The 22,927-nt window shown below is 35.8% G+C and overlaps 1 protein-coding gene across 2 annotated transcripts in view; it reads left to right on the forward strand.

The window, feature by feature from the left end:
* Positions 1-22,927, forward strand: part of WASL (WASP like actin nucleation promoting factor) — a 65,417-nt gene that overhangs the window by 22,999 nt on the left and 19,491 nt on the right. For both annotated transcript variants that reach the window (XM_045847505.1, XM_045847513.1), the window contains exons 2-6: positions 3,257-3,391; positions 5,414-5,500; positions 6,915-7,011; positions 12,077-12,100; positions 21,617-21,782. In XM_045847505.1, the coding sequence (XP_045703461.1) occupies positions 3,257-3,391; positions 5,414-5,500; positions 6,915-7,011; positions 12,077-12,100; positions 21,617-21,782 (509 nt within the window). The remainder of the gene's footprint in view (positions 1-3,256; positions 3,392-5,413; positions 5,501-6,914; positions 7,012-12,076; positions 12,101-21,616; positions 21,783-22,927) is intronic.

Raw genomic sequence — 22,927 nt, forward strand, 5'->3', positions numbered from 1 at the left:
TAAGGGAATTAAAATATTTAATAGGTAATAAGTTAATACAGAAAATTATTCTACTTTAGAATATGATGTGATGCAACAAGATTTTTATAAAGGACACACGAAAAGGTATTTTAGAAACATGAAGGGTAAGCAGATAGTGATTTCAGCTTAAGGCGTCAGGAAAATACTTCTTGACTGGTGCAGAGCCAACCCAGGAGAGGTGAGAGCCCTGCCAAAGGACAGTGGGATGGATTCACATCCCAGAATTCATCCTCCATCTTATTTCGCCCTTGACAGTGCAATTTCTAGAGATGTGTGTGTTATTGCAATAACAGTACTGTAATAACAGATTGTGTAAAATAGACTCTATTTCTACAAAAGTTGATAGAGTTCTGTTTTTCCTTTTGATTAACCAAATTTAACCCTAACATGATAGAGCTAATAAGAAATAGATCTTTCCTAAGTGCTTCTTCTTAGGTTATTTTTTTTAAGAATACCTTCTTGATTATGAAGGACAAGAAGGTAATGGAGTTGATTAGCTATAATTACTCTAAAGGAATGGAAGGAATGTTTTTAAAAACTTAATTAAGCCACTGTCAATCTAGAGTTGAAGAGATAGTCACCGTTTTTATTTCTAGAATTTATATATTAAATTTTATGTGTGTAAGCTGTTCTTGCATTCATTATAATTATCCTGAATTAATCCAAAAAGTCTTTAAAAGGCTTTATGGGTATGTAATTTTCAGACTTTGCCAATTTAGATAAGGAGTGAAATCAACATACTTAGACTGACAAAAGGTGTAAAAAATTTTTGAAAATCCAGTTACTGAAAATTGTTTATGATTCGTTGGGTTCTTTAATATTAAAATTTTGTACATTATTTTAGAATAAGGTTATAATGCCAACTGTGATTGTGTAGAAGATTGTAAAACTGTTTCTTGGGTCCCTATTTCTCAACCACATATTTTAAGAATTTGTATTAAGTTTATATCAATGTTTAAATGTGGATTTTTAGTTTGGGGAGTTTTTAAGTTCACATAACATCTAGACAATGTTTTACAGTGTTAATATCTGGTCCTATGGCATGGGGATTTCCATAATGGAAATTCAGACTATTGAGTAACCCGTTTTTTTGTTTTGCAAGCTATTATTTCTTATTTTCTGGTTAAAAAGTAAAATAAGAGGGTTTTTTAGATCTCTTTAATGGTAACTGGTTTCCTAACTGCTTTTCTTTATAGAAATGAATGCATTTTGACAGCACAGTAGTAAAAGGGCTAGAATTTTCTTTAACGCACAGATTTTCTCATCTGATTTTTGAATTCTTCAGTGTCATCTCTTACATCATTAGATAATTTTTCTCAAGTCTTTAATGCTAGGATTTAAGGTTAGAGAGCCTGTGGAGCTGTCATCTGAGACAGTGTACTTGGAAAGAACACAGTATGTTTTGAGCAGGCCAAAACCATAACCACATTCTTCAATCTCCTTTTTTAAACCCAATGTCCTAGTTTCTAAGCTATCTTTGTAATTTTTTAATGGTTCTTGTGGACATTTCCCTGCTGTTTTGTGTCCTGTTTGTGACTGTGAATTCAAGGATGAGCTTGGTCTGAAAGTTAAATACATAACATGGAGCGCTGATATCTGTGGGCAAGTCTATGAAATTTCAATCCCCAACAGTGTACCTCTCTTCCATTTTTTAGTTTATTATCATTGTGAAAGACTTCTGTATATAATCATTTTTGCAATCCCCTTATCAAAGAGGGGGTATCATTCCCTAGGCATAATTAAGTAACCCAAAACAACATTATCTCCAAACCTTAATGTAGTCTGTTTTTTATTGCAGTGTTCAATATTCATTGAATTGATGTACTGTGACTATTTAATCATCTGTTATTTTGGATATTTAAAGACCTTCTGTTTAAAAAACATAATTAATGTATATTCATGTAAATATTTTGTGTTTTTATATTCATATTAAAATACATTTTGGGTTATACTTTAAATTTGTTTCTTAATTTCTAGTTTAGGGATGAAACTACTAGATCAGAAAACATGATTATTATTTTTATGGTTTGTAGGTGCTATACCAGTATATGTGTGTACTACTCTTAAGAAACTAAGATCAAATAGTTACATTCTAGATTATAATATAAAATAATTTAGAATTAAAGTTTCCATTATTTCATGATTCAGTCATGATAGAGGTGGCAGCATGGTGTACTGGAAACCTGAATGCTGTAGCAGGGTGTCTAACCTTTTGGCATCTCTGGGCCATACTGGAAGAAGAGTTTTCTTGGGCCACACGTTAAATACATTGCGACACATAATCACAAAAAATCTCATAAGTAAATTTACGATTTTGTGTTGGGCCACATTCATAGCCATCCTGGGTCACACGCACCCTGCGAGCTGTGGGTTGGACACTCCTGCAAGGTATCCATTTTAGGTAATGAATTAGCTTCTCTCCTGTGCATCTAAAAGGATCCTAGTTAGGGATATCCTTGAGAAGATTGGGACAGTAGTCACTGAAATCATTTTTCATACCTTCTCTATAGCTTTCAAGCTGTGTAGCAATGTGCAAGTCAATTAGAATCTTTTGCCCCTCAGTTTTACTGTCTTAAAACAGATGTTAGAGTCTTTCTTTAAGCATGATATGTTCAAAAGTGTCCAGCACTGTAATTAGTAATCACATAGCTTGCTTTCAAGTTTGCCTTAGTACCTGTACTAAAGTGGTTAGCTGCTATATTGAAATCAGCCTTTACTAATACTATTTACTTGGTGGAAAGTTCACTTATTGGAAAACAGTTTATTACAGGGAGTAAGAATATAGGATTTGAACTCACATATTACCTGTATTGGAATTTCAGTTCTGTCACTTAAGTTTATGGTATTGGGCAAACTATTTATCCTCTTTAACCTTGAGTTTCTCAAGCATGATTTTTGTTATTTTTTAATAATAATAAAAATTAAATGGAGTTATATTTGAAAGGGCTTAGCACATTTCCTAACACATTTTAAGCATCAGTGAGTGTTAGCTTTCGATAATTATTTTTAGTATAGCTATTGCGTATTTATTACTGCATAAGAGATTGCTTCAAAAGTAGTCACTTAAAATAACAATGACTATTATCTGTTTTTTTTTGTGGGTCAGGAATTTGGGGATAGCTTAGCTGGGTTCTGGTTGGTGGCTTTCATGTGGTTGCATTCAAGATGTCAGCAGGGGCTGTAGTCAGTTAAATGTTATTTTAAACCTAATGACTATACATTTTATATATTGCAGACTATGTGTTCAGCAGTGGTACAGTTATATGCAGCAGATCGGAATTGTATGTGGTCGAAGAAGTGCAGTGGTGTTGCTTGTCTTGTTAAGGACAATCCGCAGAGATCTTATTTTTTAAGAATATATGATATCAAGGTGAGTTTTGCTTTGCTTCCCCTTTAAACTGTAGGTGATTAGGTTTTCACCTCAATTATAACTTAGTATATATTTGTTTATCCCATATATAATATGCAAATTATACTTACAAGGATGAAGCTTGGTGTTTGTTATTGAAGCACAGGCATTGAGACCATATGGCAACGTGTCCTAAGCCAGAACATGAGTGATTCCCTACTTTATCCTTTCTACTGCCTTTGTTTATTTGTTTTAAGCCTTTGTGTCTTGGGCTTTCCCCACATTCTCTTCTTTTCCAGTGGTACTATTTTATTCCATCCTGTCCATTACAGACCAACACATAAGTCCTTTTAGGAACTCCGAAAGTATATTTTAGTTTGGTATGTACTGTCATTTACTCCAGCCCAGGTTTAAAGCATTATACACTATCTATTAATAATGTATTTGCCACCCATTTTTCCTTATGTTCCTTCTTAGCATAGGTATGTTCAGATTTTCACAGCCTTGTATCCCTCACTGTGAATCATAAATCCCCGTTGTCCTAGATCGAATGCCCTTTGTCAGATAGTCGTCCTTCATAGTTATTATAAAAGTAATTCTCCTTTTGCTGAGATGAATCTCCACTTTGAAAACCTTTTTCATAGTAAGCCTCTTTAATATTTGTATGTGGCAATACTTATAATAGGATTATAATTACAAAAAGCTAAAATTTACTTTGAACTCCTACATGATACTTATGGTCAGATAGATTGTAATCAAAGCGTTTTTACTTCTCTGTGCCCGGCTTATTTCCTTGTAAAATAGGATAACCATCTGGGCCTGTAGCAAAGTATTTCTCTGAGATTCAATGTGATTTAAGTTACTGCACTTTGTAAATTAGTGCTTCTTAACATCCACATCCCCATACCCTAAGAGTGCTGAGAGAAGTAGCACACTGCTGTTACTACAGTGGCTCACTGTGGCAGTGATTCCGGGGGCTGGGGAAACACACGCGTAGTCTCAAAGAAATCCCAAAGCCCTTTGACAAACAGGGTGAGACAAAAGTAGGTTTACAGTTGTTCATATGAAAATAATTCAAGAATAAATTTTTGTTTACTCACCACTGTAAACCTACTTTTGCCCCACCCTGTATTTCTCATCAATGAGAAGTACTGTTTAGAAATGGAACACACATATAACTCCACTCAGAAAACAGGACTTCACTTATAGTGGTCATAATCTATGTATAGTGTATTGTAGATATTTTAAAATTGTGGTGTAGGTATAACCTTGCATTTCCAAATTGGTCAGTGATTGTATATCCCTAACCACTTATTTTCAATTGTAGATAACCATTGCTGAATACTTGCAATTAGCCACCTTTGGTATTAAGGTTAATTATATTTCTTATACTAGGGCTATAAATATGACAATTACCCATGGCTCTTTTAACAATAGTTTAACCGTGGTGCACTGTAATCATTGGTTTCTTTCTGCATGTGATTGATACTGCTTAAACCAGTGTTTCATTAGGAGGCCACTCTGCAAAAGTTGGGCATTCAAAGACTGTTAATGAGCAGTACATAGAAGATAGATGTAATTGATACTCCCAGCATCTGCAGAATTGAGAAAAAGAGCATGAAGTCTTCCTGTAATATTTGATAGCACACAGTCTGTAATTATTGAGTTGAAACTATTTATTGATAATCAGCACATGTACAAAAATGCCCTACTCCTTTATAACATTGATCTAGTAATTGTTCTAGTTATGTAATTGGACAAGTATAAATATATTTGAGAATGCTTGGCTAAATGAGATTATATCTTAGTTTACCGGATTAAACTCACTTGGTGTGTAATTTTTATGAAAGAAACATTATCCAGTGTTTACTGTTTCGTTATTAAGAAGTTACTGATTAAATTATATGATGTGTTATTATATATGTTGTATGTGTGTATGTAGAAACTATTGTGAATGTACTTAATCTCCTAATACTAGTCACCTACTTTGTTTTATTCCTAGAGATTATCTTTTTGGTAACTCTAACTTTTATTTTTTCTTAGGATGGGAAATTATTGTGGGAACAGGAACTATACAATAACTTTGTATATAATAGTCCTAGAGGATATTTTCATACCTTTGCTGGAGATGTAAGTTGTATTTTTCGTTACTGACTTTGTTGAATGTAATTGCGTTTACATTTGTCTGTGGAAGGCATGTATGAGATTTTTGTGTAAACATTGTATAAAAAAATTATTTTACTCTTAAAAACTTCATAGATATAGCTAAGTCAGAAGAAATGGCTAAGATTTTAAGGCCAAAAAGAAAATTTTTGAAAGGACTGTAAATGTAATTTGCTGTGTAGAAAAGGAGTTGATTTTTTTTTTTTATCCTCTCTCTGTCATTGGGTAGGTAACTTAATCTCTCAATTTGACTTTGGGCAAATAGATTAACCTCTGTGGGCTTAGTTTTCTTATGTATAGAAATGAAGTTTTAATTGTTCACTAATCCCTGGTAACTTTTAAATACTCAGTGTTTTATTGCTATTGAAATTATTTTCTGAAAGAATAGTTCATGACCTAGAAGAGTGTTAAAATACAGTAAATGGGGGAGAAGACAGTTCTTAAAATTTATTACATATACTGGGGAAAAATATTAGGAGGATTTTTATAACATATACTCACAGGGATTTTCTGAGTGAATGGATTATGGGTGACTTTAATTTTCTTTGTTTTATGTTTGTACTTTGTAAATTTTCTACAATGAGAAAAAGGTTTGGATTAGATGGTATATCTATCTTTTCTGACAGTATTTTCTAGGTATGATTTTTCATATTTCTCTTGATAGGATATAAATATATACATATTTAAGAGAGTACCTTAATTTCCATAATAAATAATGTCAGTATGTTTCCATATTTTTAATAACCTGAATTAAGGTTATAATTTAACTAATGTCTATAACTAAGCTATAAAATAAAAACATAAACTAGTAAAGATAGAGTTGGTCTACATTTTAACAACTTTTCCAAGTATTTGCTTTTCTAATCTGAATTATGTACAGAGCCCTACTGAAGGATCAAATTCAATCTGCTACTTTGTGTTTTTTTTTTTAAGATTTTATTTATCCACTTTTTTTTTAGAGAGGGAAGGGAGGGAGAAAGAGAGAGAGAGAGAACACCAATGTGTGGTTGCTGGGGGCCGTGGCCTGCAACCCAGGCATGTGCCCTGACCAGGAATCGAACCTGCGACACTTTGGTTCGCAGCCTGCGCCCAGTCCACTGAGCTACGCCACCCAGGGCTGCTACTTTGTTTTTTGTTGAAGGTATTCAGTTTAATATTTTAGCATCTGCTGTGATAGGTAACTTTCCAATAGTAATCTTTTATTTTATCTTTTTATTTCTTGCCTTCTTAAATTATTCTGGTAATAAAATCAGTTTTTATCTGCTAAAAAAGTCAAGCTTTCCTTCTTCAGAAATGTACTTCTGTTGAGTATCAACTTTTCTGTTATGTAAAACTAAATTCATGTTTTTTGTTATTTATGTTTTTCATGAAAATATTTTAGACTTGTCAAGTTGCTCTTAATTTTGCCAATGAAGAAGAAGCAAAAAAATTCCGAAAAGCAGTTACAGACCTGTTGGGTCGGCGACAAAGGAAATCTGGTAAACATTTATTTTTTAAATTCCTTTAAACAGGAGCTGGCAAACTAGGGCTTATAGGACAAATCTAGCCCACTGCCTATATTTGTAAATAAAGATTTTTTTGAAACACAGCTATACTTATTGGGTTACATATTGTCTGTGGCTGCTTTTTGTCACAACATAGTTGGACAGTTAAGACAAAGACTAAGTGGTACAAAAAACCTAATATAGTTACTATCTGGCCCTTTATTTTAAAAAGGTTGCTAATCCTTACTTAAAAGAAATAATATTTTTATTGAGCTAATATTCCTCAGATTTACTGAGGAACTCCAATAATCTCTTTTTGTCAGCATATACTGACTTAAATTTGCATTTTTATGGTATTATTTGTAATACTTTTAAAAGTATTTTGTACTTTGTGAACAAATACTTTAGGCAAACCTTGAAGCAACTAAGCAAAGTTGGAAAGAAGATCTGCAAACATTGCCTTGTCTTTGTCCCTACAATTGTAAATTATGAAACCATAATGAACTTAGTTTAATGCATAAGACTTTAATACACATAAAACAACTAGATAATGATGCATTTCAATACAGAGCTTTAAATTTATTGGTATGGAACCATTTGACAACAGTGTGCCAGGCCTTTCTATTGTAAAGTAGAAGGGTGATTAAGAAAGGTGAACCTCTCCAGAATCACCTATTCTTTTAAATTATATTTTATTGATTATGCTATTACAGTTGTCCCAATTTATCCCTCTTTGCCCCCCTCCATGCAGCACCCCTCATTCCCTCAGGCAGTCCCCACACCATTGTTCATGTCTGTGGGCAATGCACAAAAGTTCTTTGACTACTCCATTTCCTATATTGTACTTTACATCCCCATGGCTACTCTGTAAATACCTATTTGTACTTCTTAATCCCCTTGTTTGCCTACATTCCCCTCCCATATGGCAACTATCAAAATGCTCTCTGTATCTATGATTCTGTCTCTGTTCTTCCTGTTTGCTTAGTTTGTTTTTTAGATTCAATTGTTGATAGAAATGTATTTATTGCCATTTTATTGTTCATAGTTTTATTGTTCATAATGTTCTTTTTCTTAAATAAGTCTCTAACATTTCATATAATAGTGCCTTGGTGATGATGAACTTCTTTAGTTGTTTTCTTGTCTGGGAAGCTCTTCATCTGCCCTTCAATTCTAACTGATAGCTTTTCTGAGTAGAACAGTCTTGGTTGTAGGTTCTTACATTTCATCCCTTTCAATATTTCTTGCCAGTCCCTTCTAGCCTGCAAAAATTCTTTTGAGAAATCAACTGACAGTCTTATGGGAACTCCCCTGTAGGTAACTCTCTGCTTTTTTTCTTGCTGCTTTTAAGATTCTCTTATCTTTCACCTTTGGTATTCTAATTATGATGTGTGTTAGAGTGGACCCCTTTGCATCCATCTTGTTTGGGACTTTCTGTGGTTCTTGTACTTGCATATCTATTTCCTTCACCAAACTAGAGAAGTTTTCTTTCATTATTTTTTTCAAATAGATTTCCAATTTCTTGCTCTTTCTCTTGTCCTTCTGGTCCCCCTAGGATGTGAATGTTGGAATACTTGAAGTTGTCCCAGAGGCTGTTTACACTATCCTCATTTTCTTGGATTCTTTTTTTCTACTTGTTTGTCTGATGGGTTGTTTTTTGCTTCCTTATGTTCCAAGTCAATGATCTGACTCTCAGCTTCATCCACTCTACTGTTGTTTTCCTGCAAATTATTCTTTATTTCAATTCGTATATCCTTAATTTCTGACTGGATCTTGTTTACGCTATTGAGGCCCTCACTAAGTTCCTTGAACATCCCCATAACCACTGTTTTGAACTCTGCATCTGACAGATTGTTTATGTCCATTTTTTTTTAGGTTTTTTTTTCCCCCTGGAGTTTTGATCTATTCCTTCATTTGGGCCATGTTTCTTTATCTGCTCATTTTGTCAGCTGCCCTTTGTTTGTTTCTGTGTATTAGGTAGAGCTTCTTTGACTCTGTGTCTTGGTGGCGGGGCCTAATGTAATTGGTGTCCCAGTAGGGTCCAGTGGCACAGCCTCCTCCATCACCCAAGCTGGGTACTTGAGGTGCACCCTTTGTGTGATCTGAGTACACCCTCCTGTTGTAGTTGAGCATTGGTTGCTATTGGCAGATCAATGGGAGGGATTTAGCCAGGCCAGTCAGCTGCAAGGACTGACTGTGACCACTGCTCATCAACCTCCACTCCCTGTGGAGGAACAGTTGTGCAGAGGCAGGGTGGTGGTGCTCCAGCATGGTCTGTAGCCATCCACTGGGTGCACTAGCCCTGGACTTTCCTGGGTGGTGCAGGCCAAGGTCAGCCTCGGCTTGTGTTTTGGCCAGGACTACCCTGCATGAGCTATAAAGCAATCTGAGACAGCTGCGACTTGTTCTGAGATTGGAGATTCCCAGGGGAAGCCAAGCTGTGCTTGGGGCCATTTAACAAAGAGGTATGGTGGCTGGGGGCTCACAGAGGCCAGCTGTTGCTAGTTTAAAAGGATTTAGGAAGTTGTGAAGCATGAGCCAAGACCAGTCATTCATATTGAAAAGCACTGTTAACAGCTGTCAGTTGGGTGGGATAGAGCCTCAGGGGATCTAACAGGGCAAATAGTGTTAGCCAGGTTGATGGATTCTCACATATAGCACCCACCTGCCAGCTCTGTGGCTCTGTTGGGGGAGGGTTCAGAAAAGGGACAGTGGCCTCTGCCTGCCTTTCTGTCTGGGAGAAAGCTGGACCCCAGCTCTCATCTTGATGCCAGACACTTCAGTTCCTTCCCCTATCCCAGTTGTGCCTTTCAAGCTACTACCCCAGTGCTGGAGCTCAGAGGGAGTGAGTCTGGGTAAGTCCGTGTGTGGTTCCTTTAAGAGGAACTGCTTGGGTCTCCAGAAGTTTCTTCCACTGACTCAATCCCTGATGGTTTTTGAAGCCAGAAGTTATGGGCACTTATCTTCTTGGCACTGGAATCCTGGGCCAGGGGCCCTGTTGTGTGGCTGGGACTGTACTCCCAAGATGCCGTTTATCCACCACATGGGGGCTTAAGACCAGCTCCTCCTACCAGTCTGGTTGAATGTGGTTTCTTTAATTCCAAAGTTGTCAGACTTCCATTCAACTTGATTTCTGATGGTTCTGAGTGTGACGATTGTTCTATAATTTAATTGTAATTTTGATGTGGTTGTGCAAGGAGACAAGCCATGTTTACTATGCTGATACTGTGACTGGAAATCCCCAGAATCATTGTAAGCAGATAAGTGTAGGAAAAATAACACAAAGGAGTTTGTAAGTGAGTAGATACCCTACAAAACCAGCTATTCTTTTGTACTTTTTGAAAAGTATTTCTGTACATCCAGGGGTACATATTACCCCAGTTTGAAGATCACTGTATTTAAGATTTACTTTACCAACTAGAGGAAATAAGCCATAAAAATGAAAAATTGAATCCAGAAAACAAGCAAGTGAAAACATATATTCCAGTTTATGCATACTGTTCTTTTAATGATTTTGCAGGTGAGAGGTGAGGTGTTGCCTCACTTATATCCCACCTGTAATGAGTGAGCAGGAGAATTATTAGGGAATTATATTTTTGTTACTTCTTTTGGGGGCTAAGACATTTGCCACTTGATACCATCTTAGGAAAGGATTTAATGATACGGAATTATCTCTGGTTCGGTGCCTATTTCAGTGACATGCTATAGTGATAGGCCAGGGCTCGCTGATACTCCTTTCAGTGAAAATACAGGGGTGGACAAAAGTAAGTTTACAGTTAATGTACATACAAAAGAGTTTATCCTGGTAATATTGGGTTGTCCAAAAAGTGTTTAGTTTTTTCTGTAAAGTAAATGACGCATTTTTCTTTTTCAACAATAACTTTATTGATTTGGATATTTTGAGTACATCAGCTGTCTCCTTCTGATGGCTTCCAGTAGGTCGAGGCTGGGGGTGCTGCAGAACATCTTCCAATGTATAAGAATGTCCCACAGCGAAGGATTATTTGGCCAAAATGTCAGTAGTACCAAGAAACTTCACAAACCACTTTTGACATGTTCAATCAGTCACAGCACCTCCATGCACTGCACAAATCTTCTTTTAAAATTTCAGTTGCATTTTTACCTTTCTTGAAATAATAAAGCATAATATGCTGAAAATGCCCCCAGTGCTCAGACATCTCTGTGTATTCTCATTACCTTTGTGCTTTCATTCTGTCCTGTAGCTTTGAATACTGTCCATATGCTGGTGACTCACAAAGTTTCATGTACACTACTGGCCTCTCCCCCAACCTTCAGCTTTACTTGGGTGTCAGAATAGCCTTCAGACTTAGCATATCTGAGCAGAACACTTGATCCCTGTTCCCCAGTCCCAGTCAGACCTGTGTTTTCTTGCCTAGTCTTCCTCATCTCAGTAAGAGGCATTGGCTCCACCTTATCACTCTGGTTCACAGTGGCCCCTCAAATCCTGTCAGTGAGTCACATTGGCTCTACCTTCAGAAACATGTCCTGGATCTATTTTTTCACCACCTGCTGCTACCACCCTAATTAAAACCACCATCGTCTATGATCTAGACTATTCTAACTCCCTGACTAGTCTCCCTGTTGCCAGTCTATGCCTCCTACTATCTTTTTTCTACATAGTACCAGAGTAAACTTAAAAACAGATTATATCACGTTACTTGCCCTATATACGACCCTGCAAGAGCTTCCTATTATACATAGAATGCCATCTAATACATTCCTTAACCATGGCCTTTGGGACTCTACATCATCCAGTCCCTGGCTCTCCTTCTAACTTATCTCCTTCCACTCTTCCTTTCTCATTCTTTTTTCCAATTTTCGTGATGTTCCTTTATGCTGTTTCCTCTTTAGGGCCTTTGAATATGTTGTTCCCTCTCTCACTTGATTCAGATGTCTGCTCAAATGTCAGTTTCTTGGAGAGACCTTTAACCATCTGCACATCAACTTAGGGATAAGACAGGAGTTTAGGTAAATTAATTTTGTATGTTGATGTTTGTGTTATATATGTCTAATAATATTCTTTTAATTTATATTCTGACAGAGAAAAGACGAGACCCCCCAAATGGTAAGCTCTTTAATAATTATTCATCACAAAGGTCTTAGAGTATAGTTTAAATCCTTGTAGAAATATGTATCATACATTGTGGCTAATATTTAATATCTGATCTTATGCTACCCTTTATTATGTTCTTATTTAAAATAACAGATGATAGATGAAGCCTAGAAAATGTACCATTTGTCTTTTTTCTAGGATGAAGGAATACTATGTAGCATAAAGTTTACTATTATATCTTCATTCTGTATTTATAATTAAGTTTAGAAACTGTACAATCTAGTTTTACCATCTTCCTTAAAGGGACTAAATTTTGCCTAGCATATTTGTTCATTTCTTCCTTTGGATTTATCTTTTTGTCTACTGCAAAGTGTTATTTCACTCTAGTAATGTGAAACTAGCCCCTTTCAGAATGAGTACTTACTATGATGGTATATTTAGAATTGATAATAGCTGCCCATATCCCTCTGTAACTGAGTAATGAACACTTGAAGTATTATGGATTTATTTATTTTTAAAAATACTGTATACAGAAAATAATATCAAGATAGGAATGACAAAGCCCCAAACCTCTGGTGCAGAGATTATCATCTCAGCTCCATAAATCTTCCCTGAAGTTGTATGCTAAATTTTGTAAGTATATATGATTTTTTTTCTCTGGGGAGAGAGAATCCGTGCCTTTGATCACATTTAAATGGGGCCCTTGACCCTATAAAGATAAATAACTATTATCCCAGGAGCCTTGATTACCATAGGAAATATAGCTGCTGCTTTTTAAAAGCACCTCAAATCCTCTCATCAGAATTTAGGATAATTATTTAGGGAAACACTTAACCTAATAACAGCTCTTAATATATGACAACTGTTAGTGATTGTTGGGGTTTGTTTCTTTTAAACAGTTATATTATTTTCTAATTTGTCCTTAAATTTTGTTTTCAGTATAAAAACATGAACCAAATATTGTATTAAATTTTGGATTTTTTGCCTTACCAGTTTTATTCTTAAATGTCTGACTACCTTTAGTAGTGCTTACCATGTGTCAAGTATTTGTGTACTTTGACTTTCTATTTTAAATGGAAAATTGAATACAAAGTTTTCAGGGCTGCTGTGGAAGTTAAATGAAGTTCTTAAAGTGCTTAGCATAGTGCTTAATAAATATCAGTTATCATGATAAAGGCAATAACAGTAATAATAGCAGCTACTATTTAATGATCATTGACGACTTACCAGGCACTGTCCAGCAGCATTATGAAGTAACTCCTAATAGCAGCATATTATAGATGAGCAAACTAGGACACAGACAGTAAGGTTACCTATCTGTGCAAGGTCACCTAACTAGTAAGTGGTGGAGCAGGATTCAGTCTCAAGAGATCTAACTCCCGAGCCTGGGCCCTTTCTTAATCACTGCTACTCAAGATTCTGAAGGAGAAGCTGAGACCTCGAGAGGGTAACTGATGTGCCTCAATTTATGCAGCTGGTATGTGGCGGAGGCAAAGGAAGCAACAGAAACAGCTGAGTCAGAAGTCATTCATTTGTGAACCTTTGAAGCAGTATTGTAATTCTTGTTCCTTGATGTGTGCTCAATATTTTAATCTCTTTTTGAGTTTATTAAATTATTTTGCATTCTTTGAGCATGTATTGAGTACCAATGGGAAAGGCTCCCTAATGGTGGCCTCTCTGGAGAAAGTAACCTGAGATTTTAAAGGGTAGATGTTGTACAAATAATATCATTAGAGGATGCAAATACTTTGTCGTTTTTTAACTCTTTAACCTTTTTAATGCATATAAAATGTATTTCTGAAGAGGTACGTAGTCCATGAGCAGATAGAATTTGGTTATTCTTTTTTATGTGACAGTGGTGTCTCAAAATTTTATTACCTCTACTAAGAGAGATACTAATAATATAGCTTCCTTCTCTGATATTGGTCTTGGTTTTAAATCTTGAGATCTGTAGTTCTGACCCTTTGGTCCAGTTGTTCCAAACTTCTTTTCATTAAATAAATAGTTAGAAAACAATAGAGTCATTAAAAGGCAAAAATACACAGCATATATCGCCAATATTGTATACTTATTTATAAAATATATACATAATATGGTATTGATATATTATATTACAGTAAATAATGCAATAATTATTAATAGAAACTTTAATATTTTTTCCTGCTGTGCAGTTGGTTGTCTTGTTCTCCAGCTGTGCATGGAGACCCCTGGTTTGGAGACAGATATTATTTTTCTGTATTTGGTACAATACCACTAGGTGGCAGTGGACACCTTAACTGCCTTGCAGTGTCCATGCATTGTCTCAGATTCTCATTTAGATTATTAGTTTGGCAGACCTTCTCAAGTTGTAACTATTAAAAAGACACTCTGTGTAGAAGTAACATATGTTCCTGAAATGCAGTTTGGGGTCTTCTTTAGTAACTCGTCATCCACACATCTTTCTTCTTTCCTTATTGGTCATTCTTACCTCTTAGCTTAGATGCTTTCCAGTAAGATTTGTTCTCAATTTCATGTGTGCTTTACATCAGAGGCCTCTGAGCCAACTGTATCAACTATTTTACCTTGGTCAGAGTTCCTGCTTTGTTTTAGTTAAGGGGAAGACTTTAGTTTGTTCTTTCAGCTTTAAAATTAACTAGAAATGCTGTTCGATGAAAATATTTTAAAAAATATTTCTGTGACAATTGTCTATAAATTAGAAGAAGGTAATTTGCTATTTGACTTTTTTTCCCCTCAAAAAAAAAGGAAGGGAAATAGCCCCCTCCATTATATATTTACTTAGTACATGTTCTTAGGATGAGTGCAATTTCATAAATGGAATAATTAATATAAACTGTATTAGCAATGCTTCAAGAATATCTCCGTGGCCACATCTTCTGTAAACTTTACTTATTAAAAAGTGATTTCGCGTAATACCAGTTATCAATTGTTTTAGTGGGTCACTTTTGAAATAAATACTTAATTTAGCTTTAGATCACCATTTTAAACTTTCTAACACCTCCAAGCTCTAAACTAAATGACTACTGTCAACCAAAGTAACCTGTTGAATGTGTAGAATACCTTTTTTTTTCTTTTAATTTGGAGGTTCTTGAATGATGATCTATTGGACTGCATACTGAGAGAACTGATAAAATGATAAAAAATAACAGCTAATATCTGTAGTGTTAGCATTATTAATCACTTCATGATTTGAAGTTTGTGTAGAAGGGGTAAGAGTTAATAGAAAGATTAGTGGTCAAGGAACCAAGATAGAGTTCACCTTTGTCCTTGTCATTAATTGTGTGACTTCAGACAGGTTATCTGATGATGCTTCTTGCCCTTAGTTTTCATATATAAAATGAAACATTTAGAAAAAACTGTGTAATATCCCAGCTAATAGTAATTTTCTGTACATGTCTTTAATCTGGATTTTCTTATATAGACTTAAAAATGTTTTAGCAAATACTACAGTAATCTATATGTAATGACACTAAATAGCCAATGCCAGGGCTTTATAACTGCATGGCTGATGTGTAACAGTTTAGTCATACCTGGTTTTTGGGTAGAGGAAGGAAGGGAAACAGTGTGACTGCAATGTGAGTTAAACTTCATTATTCTACATACCACTTTTGTTTTGCCTCTATCTTCTTCATCCTTGAATTTACTACAAGGGATGAGTGGCTGAGTTATTTTCTCTAGTGAGTTATGAATTGGACTTACGAGAACCTTTTCTTTATTATTTCCCAGAAAAGAATTTAATAGCTTGGATAATTTAAGCTGTTAAAGTTAACTTTACCCAGCTCTTATTAAGAATATCCATATATTATAGATTATTTTATATAACCTAAAGCAGCATAAAAATATTTTTATTTGCTTTTTATTTTATTTTATTTATTTTTATAGAGAGGGGAAGGGAAGGACAAAGAGAGGGAGAGAAACATCAATGTGTGGTTGCCCCTCACCCACCCCCTACTGGGGACCTGGCCTGCAACCCAGGCATGGGCCCTGACTGGGAATCAAACCAGTGACCCTTTGGTTCACAGTCCGGTGCTCAATCCATTGAGCCACACCAGTCAGGGACTCACCAGTGTTTTTATCTATCTGTACATGAATACAATCTGTCTGAATAATTATACTTTTATAATAAGTCTTGAGATCTACTTTTTCTTCTTCGTTGAGAGTATTTGGTTTTTCTTGGAACTTTGCTTTTCCATATGAAGCTTCGAATCAGCTCATCTTTTTGAAAAACTATGTTCAGATTTTATTTGCTTTTTTGTAAAAACTAATTACAATCAAATCTTCAACAACACCATTTGAATTACTCAGGTCCACTTGTGGATTTTTTTCAGTAAATACATGTACTACAGTACATGTATTTTCTCTTTCTTTTTGTTTTCTTAATACCATTTTCTTTTTCTGTAGTTTACATTATTGTGAGAATACAGTATATAATACACATAACATACAAAACACATGTTAATTGACTTTTTGAGGTAAGACTGCAGGTTAACAATAGGCTATTAGTAGAGGGAGGGAAAAGTTATGCACAAATTTTTGACTGCTCAGGGTTGGCACAGCTAACTCTTGTGTTGTTCAAGGGTCAACTGTATCATTGTTAATTTTGTTTTGTTTTAATAGTGAATCTGGTTGCTTTTTTATATGGGGTGGGGGGAAAGTAGGTTTACAGTTTGTATAAAAGTAATACAATTTAATACAAAACTAAACTGTTTTGCGTAGTCACACCTGTAAACCTTCTTTAGCTGCACCTTTTAATTGCTGTATGAACATGTAGTTCAAGAAGGGGTGGTATGTATAAAGAGAGTGCCTAACTCTTGATACTCCTGAATCTTTCTTCAGTCAATGCTTAACTCCTATTCTATTTATACTATTATCAAGTTAATAGAGAGTAAATAATCATTTGCACCATCTTAGTGTGGACAGTGTTGCTTGTACTGATTGATAAAGATAAATTATAAGAAGAAGGAAGGCAGGAAGGGGAGAATGAGAAGTAAAATCACATCACTGATAAGTCTTTGAAGGTATGGGAATGACCCCAATTCAGCTGTCTTAACACACGCATCTGGTTATTCTCAGTAAGGCCCCTTGTTTTGTGAAATTACATCAAACACAGAAATCTGATATCTGAACAGCTTTGAAAATCCAAGTCTTTATCTACTCTTTAATAAGCCATTTGTGTTGTTTTGTTTTGTTTTTCACTTTTTTAAAATTAAATGTATTGGCGTGATATTGCTTAATAAAATTATATAGGTTTTGCCCTGGCTAATGTGGCTCAGTGGATTGAGTGCGGCCTGCGATCTGAAGGGTCACTGGTTCAATTCCAAGTCAGGGCACATGCCTGGGTTAGGGCCAGGTCCCCAGTTGGGGGTATGTGAGAGGCAGCCAATTGATGTGTCTCTCGGACACTGATGTTTCTCCCCTTCTCTTTTTCCCTTTCTTCCCCTTTCTCTAGAAAAAAATAAAATCTTTAAAAAGTTATATAGATTTCAAGTGTTAATTGTATCATACATCATCTGTATATTACATCGTGTGTTTACCACTCAAAGTCACATCTCTTTGTTACCACATATTTGATCCCTTTTACACCTCTGCCCCGCACCCCGTCCCCCTGGTATCCATCATGATGTTGTCTCTGTGAGCTTTTGTTTTTCTTGTTTGTTCGTTTGTTGCTTTCAGTTTTAATTCCCGCATGTGAGTAAAATCATATGGTTCTTGACTTTTTCTGTCTGGATTTATTTCACTTAGCATACTGTTCTCAGGATCCATGCATGTTGTCACAAATGGCAGCATTTCATTTTTTCTTAAGGCTGAGAGTAAGATTCCATTGAATATATGTACCACATCTTTGTCCAATCATCTGTTGAAAGATACTGGTTGTTTCCATGTTTTGGCCACTATGAATAATGCTGTAGTGAACATAGGGGCACATATATCTTTGTTAACAAATGTATTTAGATATTCGGTTAGTTACCTAGAAGAGGGGTTGCTGGGTCATATGGTAACTTCATTCTTGGAACTTTGGGGGAAGTTTCCAAACTGTTTTCAATAGAGGCTGTACCATTTTGCACCCCCACCAACAGTGAGTGAGAGTTCCTTTTCCTCTCCAATCTCTGCAACCTTTGCTTATTGAACAAATAAGCAATTTGGAAGGAAGAATATGCATTTATGACACATTACTTGTCTTATTGATAGTAGCCATTTGTTGGGGGGGGGGGTAGTTTGTTGTGCAGCCATCACTAATCAGAATCTTTCCAGACATACTGTACCTTCTCTATCCGCAGCTTTCCTTTTTTTTTTCTAGATTTTATTTATTTAGGGAAGGAGGGAGAGGGGGAGAGAAACACCAGTGTGTGGCTGTCTTTCGCACACCCCTTTGGCGACTGGCCCACGACCCAGGCATGTGCCCTAGACTGGAAATTGAACCAGGGACCCTTTGATTTACAGGCCAGCACTCAATCCACTGAGCCACACCAGCCAGGGCTGATAGTAGTAGCCATTCTGACAGTTGTGAGGAGGTATCTCATTGAAGTTTTAATTTGCATTTCCCTAATAGATAGTGAAGTTGAGCATCCCTTTATCTATGTGTGGGTCTTTTGTATGTCTTAGGAGAGGTGTACTTTGAAGGCAAGGGAAATAAAAGCAAAAATAAATAAAGAGCTCATACAATTCAACAACAACAAAATCCAATTAAATAAGCGGAGGACTTGAATAGACAATTAACCTTTAATTCTTGATCCAGTTATTTTCAGATTATTCCTTAACATCCTGAATTAGCATTTAATGATTTTACACTTATTGTGCACTAGCTTCCATTTTTTCTAAGCAGAGTTCATTTATTGCCATCCTGAGCAACTTCGTATGGAATTTTGTATAAAATTATAAGTAGAACTTCTAGATATTTGCATATTATACTTGCATGTAAGTGTACTTTGAATAGTAGGGGAAAATAGCTGAATTTTGGTGATGTTAAACATACATATTTTGCCAGATTTTTTACTTGTTTGATAAGGTGTCAGATGGCTTTCATAATTTTATTATATCTTTTTTTCATCTGTAGCAGTAGAGAGAATAAGGGTTATATATATAATTTACCCAAGTAGGTAAATATTTTTGTTTCAGGTAATTTTAGATAACTTTGAGGTTTTGGGCACAATTGAAGAATTACAGTGAAATTGGCATTTAGTGATCACTTAATATACATTAGCCTATCATTTCTTGGGGTTTCTGTGTGCTGTTCTGTGATTGTGTTCAGGTCCCCAAGGTAACCTCCACGTTTGGTGATTTGCTAGGAAGACTCAACAGAACCTAGCATATAAGGTCTCTCCAGAAAGTGTCCAGCCATTGAATATGAAAACTAGAGACATTTCTTGAAGCAGATACAAGATAGAACAGACACTGCATAGGACAGTGTTGCTTCAGTCCCCTTCAAGTAGGCACCTTAGGACCTCACACAGATCTTGAAATTGCCATCAGCTGCCCTGTTGTATTATCCTGAATTTCTTTGAAGGTCTAAAATCTTTCCCCTTTCCAGGTGATTTTAGTTTCAGGAAAAGCCAGAAGTCACAGGGCACCAAATCTGGCCTTTAGGGAGGCTGAGTCACCTGGGTGGTTTGATATTTCACAAAAAAATTCTGGACGAGACATGATGCATGAGTGGCATATTGTCGTGATGAAGCTGCCAGTCATAGTACCCCATAGCTGAGGCCTTCTGAATCATCTGAATGGTTTCCACAGAGGAATGTTCATACTTAAAGCAAAATTTGATGCAGAGTCATTTCTCTACTCACCCTGTCATTTTCAATGCAACAGCCACACAGTACACATGCTCACTCAGTGGTGTCTGTGAACAATGACTAGTAGTAGAGTAAAGTTGTCATTGTTCACCCATGCCCATTCCAGGCCTCTCTCCTTGGCTGTCAGGTTATATTAATGTTGTAGAACCATTCTCTTTATATTAACAATGGCTGGACTCGTGGCAAATATTTATTACAGTGAAAGGATGTATAATAAAATCAACAGTGGGGAAGGCACATAGGTGAACTCTGGGGGAATTCACACAAGAGTTCTCTCGGCCCTGGCTGGCGTAGCTCAGTGGATTGAGTACGGGCTGTGAACCAAAGCATCACAGGTTTGATTCCCAGTCAGGGCACATGCCTGGGTTGCAGGCCACGGCCCCCAGCAACCGCACATTGATGTTTCTCTCTCTCTCTCTCTCTTTCTCCCTCCCTTCCCACTCTAAAAAAAAATAAATATATAAAATCTTGAAAAAAAAAAAAGAGTTCTCTCACCAAAGTCACAAGGGTAAACTTCACTTCTCCAGTAATGAATTGTGAAAACTTATGTGAAATTGCCTAAAGAAGAAGGTTGTTAGAGCCTCAGTTTATGGTTTAAAACTCAGGTGGCTAGACACATAGGTTGCTAATTATGTATAGTACATACCAAGATTCTAATCTTTGAGAAGGAAAGCAGGTGTTTAGCATAAACCACATTGTTACTGCAAACAGTTCAGAAACAGTGAGCCTGTCTTACCAGGGAACAATGAGAACCCTCTTGAAATCCAAATTCACAGAAAGCAACTAAAGGCCAACCTTGCAAGCAGCCCTTAGAAAGGGTAGCAGTGTCAGACCTGCTGTGTTGCTGTTTTTCTGCACAGTGGTGATTGTATTTTATACAGCATTTTGAAAGCTGTCATTAATCACCTCAGAGGACTTTGGTCTGTTTGAGGGTATTTTAGAGAATTGTGTATTGAAATGGGACCTCTAAGGAACATGTGTTCCTCCTCTTCAGGTAAGTCTATAATGAAATTTTAAGTGGAACACGTGCTGTTCAGACTTTCATGCTTTTAAGACCAAGAATATTTTTGTGATTCATAAAACAGGTTTGTGCTACATTTAATGTAACTCTTAAAGATGCTATTAAGAGTATCTGAAGGTGGCTGAGATATTTTTACTGTTGTCGCCGCTGAAAATGAGAATGAGAACTTTGAGAATTTTTTTTTATTCATTTTAAATTTTTGAACTCTATACTTCTCGTAGTCAAAGTGTATGTGTATATACTGATGGGAAAATATTACTGGACTTAAATTGGGCAGTTTGGGAAAAGAATAGCAATGATTGCATAAGTACTTTTTTTCTCATGAACTACTGAAATAAAACAAAGAGGTAAGACTAGATTTCTTAGATTTAAAAGTAAATGGCTCTTTCACTTTTACTAACCTTGTCATGTAATATGTACCACTTTATCAATGACTAATCTGTTGGAATTGAGGCTATTACAGTCAAATTTAATGTTATAAAAATACAGGTATGTTTTAAAATGTATCTATGTGCTAATATGTTTAAGAATTTATAGGTTTTTAAAATGTAGGCGGTTCTTTTATTGTTTTAAAAAATTAGCTGGCAAGTTTAAAATCTAAATAATTTATAATAATGAAGTGCTCCTACTTTAAAAAACACATTTAAGTTATAAGTTATGATTGTAATACTTGTTATATTAAATTATATCCTTTATGTATTATTTTGACTTCATTTACAGGTCCTAATCTACCCATGGCAACAGTTGACATAAAAAATCCAGAAATCACAACCAATAGATTTTATGGTCAAGTCAACAATATCTCCCATACCAAAGAAAAGAAAAAAGGAAAAGCTAAAAAGAAGAGATTAACCAAGGCAGATATTGGAACACCAAGCAACTTCCAGTAAGATAGTTCTTTTGTTGTTTTTAATCTTTATTTTTTATATATTCATTATGGCTTTTGATTTTTAACTTGTTATAAAACTTTATTTTCTTTTCAATAGGACCCTTAAATTTGTCACTTACATATATTTTAGTTAGATTTTGTTGGAGTTTTATTTTATCTTCTTTTTAAAACTAGGTTTTATTGATTAGGCTATTACAGTTGTCCCAGTTTTCCCCCTTCACTCCCCTCCACCCAGCACCTGCTACTCCCTGAGGCAGTCCCCGCACCCTTGTTCATGTGCCTGCATCATGCGTAGGTTCTTCAGCTACTCCATTTCCTGTAACATAGGAGTTCTGTTTTTGTTTTTTTTTTAAAGCTATTGCTCAGTGGACTTTCTGTGAATCTTACAGTTTATTTACTTTTTCACTCATTAGAAAAGAAAAATTAGATAAACTTGTTTCTTTAATTGTTTGAACATAAAAATGATTTCTCTTTTCTCTAGAGAAAATGATATTTGGCAGTTGCCTAGAGGCATTGTCCTAGTCTGTCTGGGCTGCGGTAGTAGAGTACCATACACCATAGACTGGCTGGCTATAAACAAATAAATAAACAACAGAAGTTTATTTTCTGTGGTTTTGAATGCTGAGAGGTTGAAGATCAAGGCACCAGCAACATTTGGTGTCTGGTGAGGCCCCACTTCCTGGCTCACAGATGGGTGTTTTCTTGCTCTGTCTTCTCCTGTTAAGACAGGGTGAGGGAGCTCTTGGGGCCTCTTTTTTTAAAGTCATTAATCCCGTTCATGAGGGATCCATCCTCATAATCATTTCCTGAAATTCTCACCTCTAAATACTGTCACATTGAGGATTAGGTTTTAACATATGAATATTCAAGAGACACGAACAATCTCTAGCAGGTATTATTTTATTAGCTCATTACAAAATTCCTTTCCTCTCCTGTGTATAATGTTTATATCTGTATGCTAGTTTGACAGTTACGGAAATGAATGGGCAGAAGGATTGTACAAAAAATGTTGATGAAGACTAAGTAGCAGAGTCTGGTCTAGAATCCTGGTCTCCTGACTGACCACTTGAGCAGTTTTTCCTTGAATATGGTTATGTGTCTGAGAACTGTCTGTTAAGGCCAACAATTCACCGGGCGGATTG

The sequence above is a fragment of the Phyllostomus hastatus genome, unplaced genomic scaffold (assembly GCF_019186645.2).
Source record: "Phyllostomus hastatus isolate PE091 unplaced genomic scaffold, TTU_PhHast_1.1 phas_contig_118, whole genome shotgun sequence".
NCBI lineage: Eukaryota > Metazoa > Chordata > Mammalia > Chiroptera > Phyllostomidae > Phyllostomus > Phyllostomus hastatus.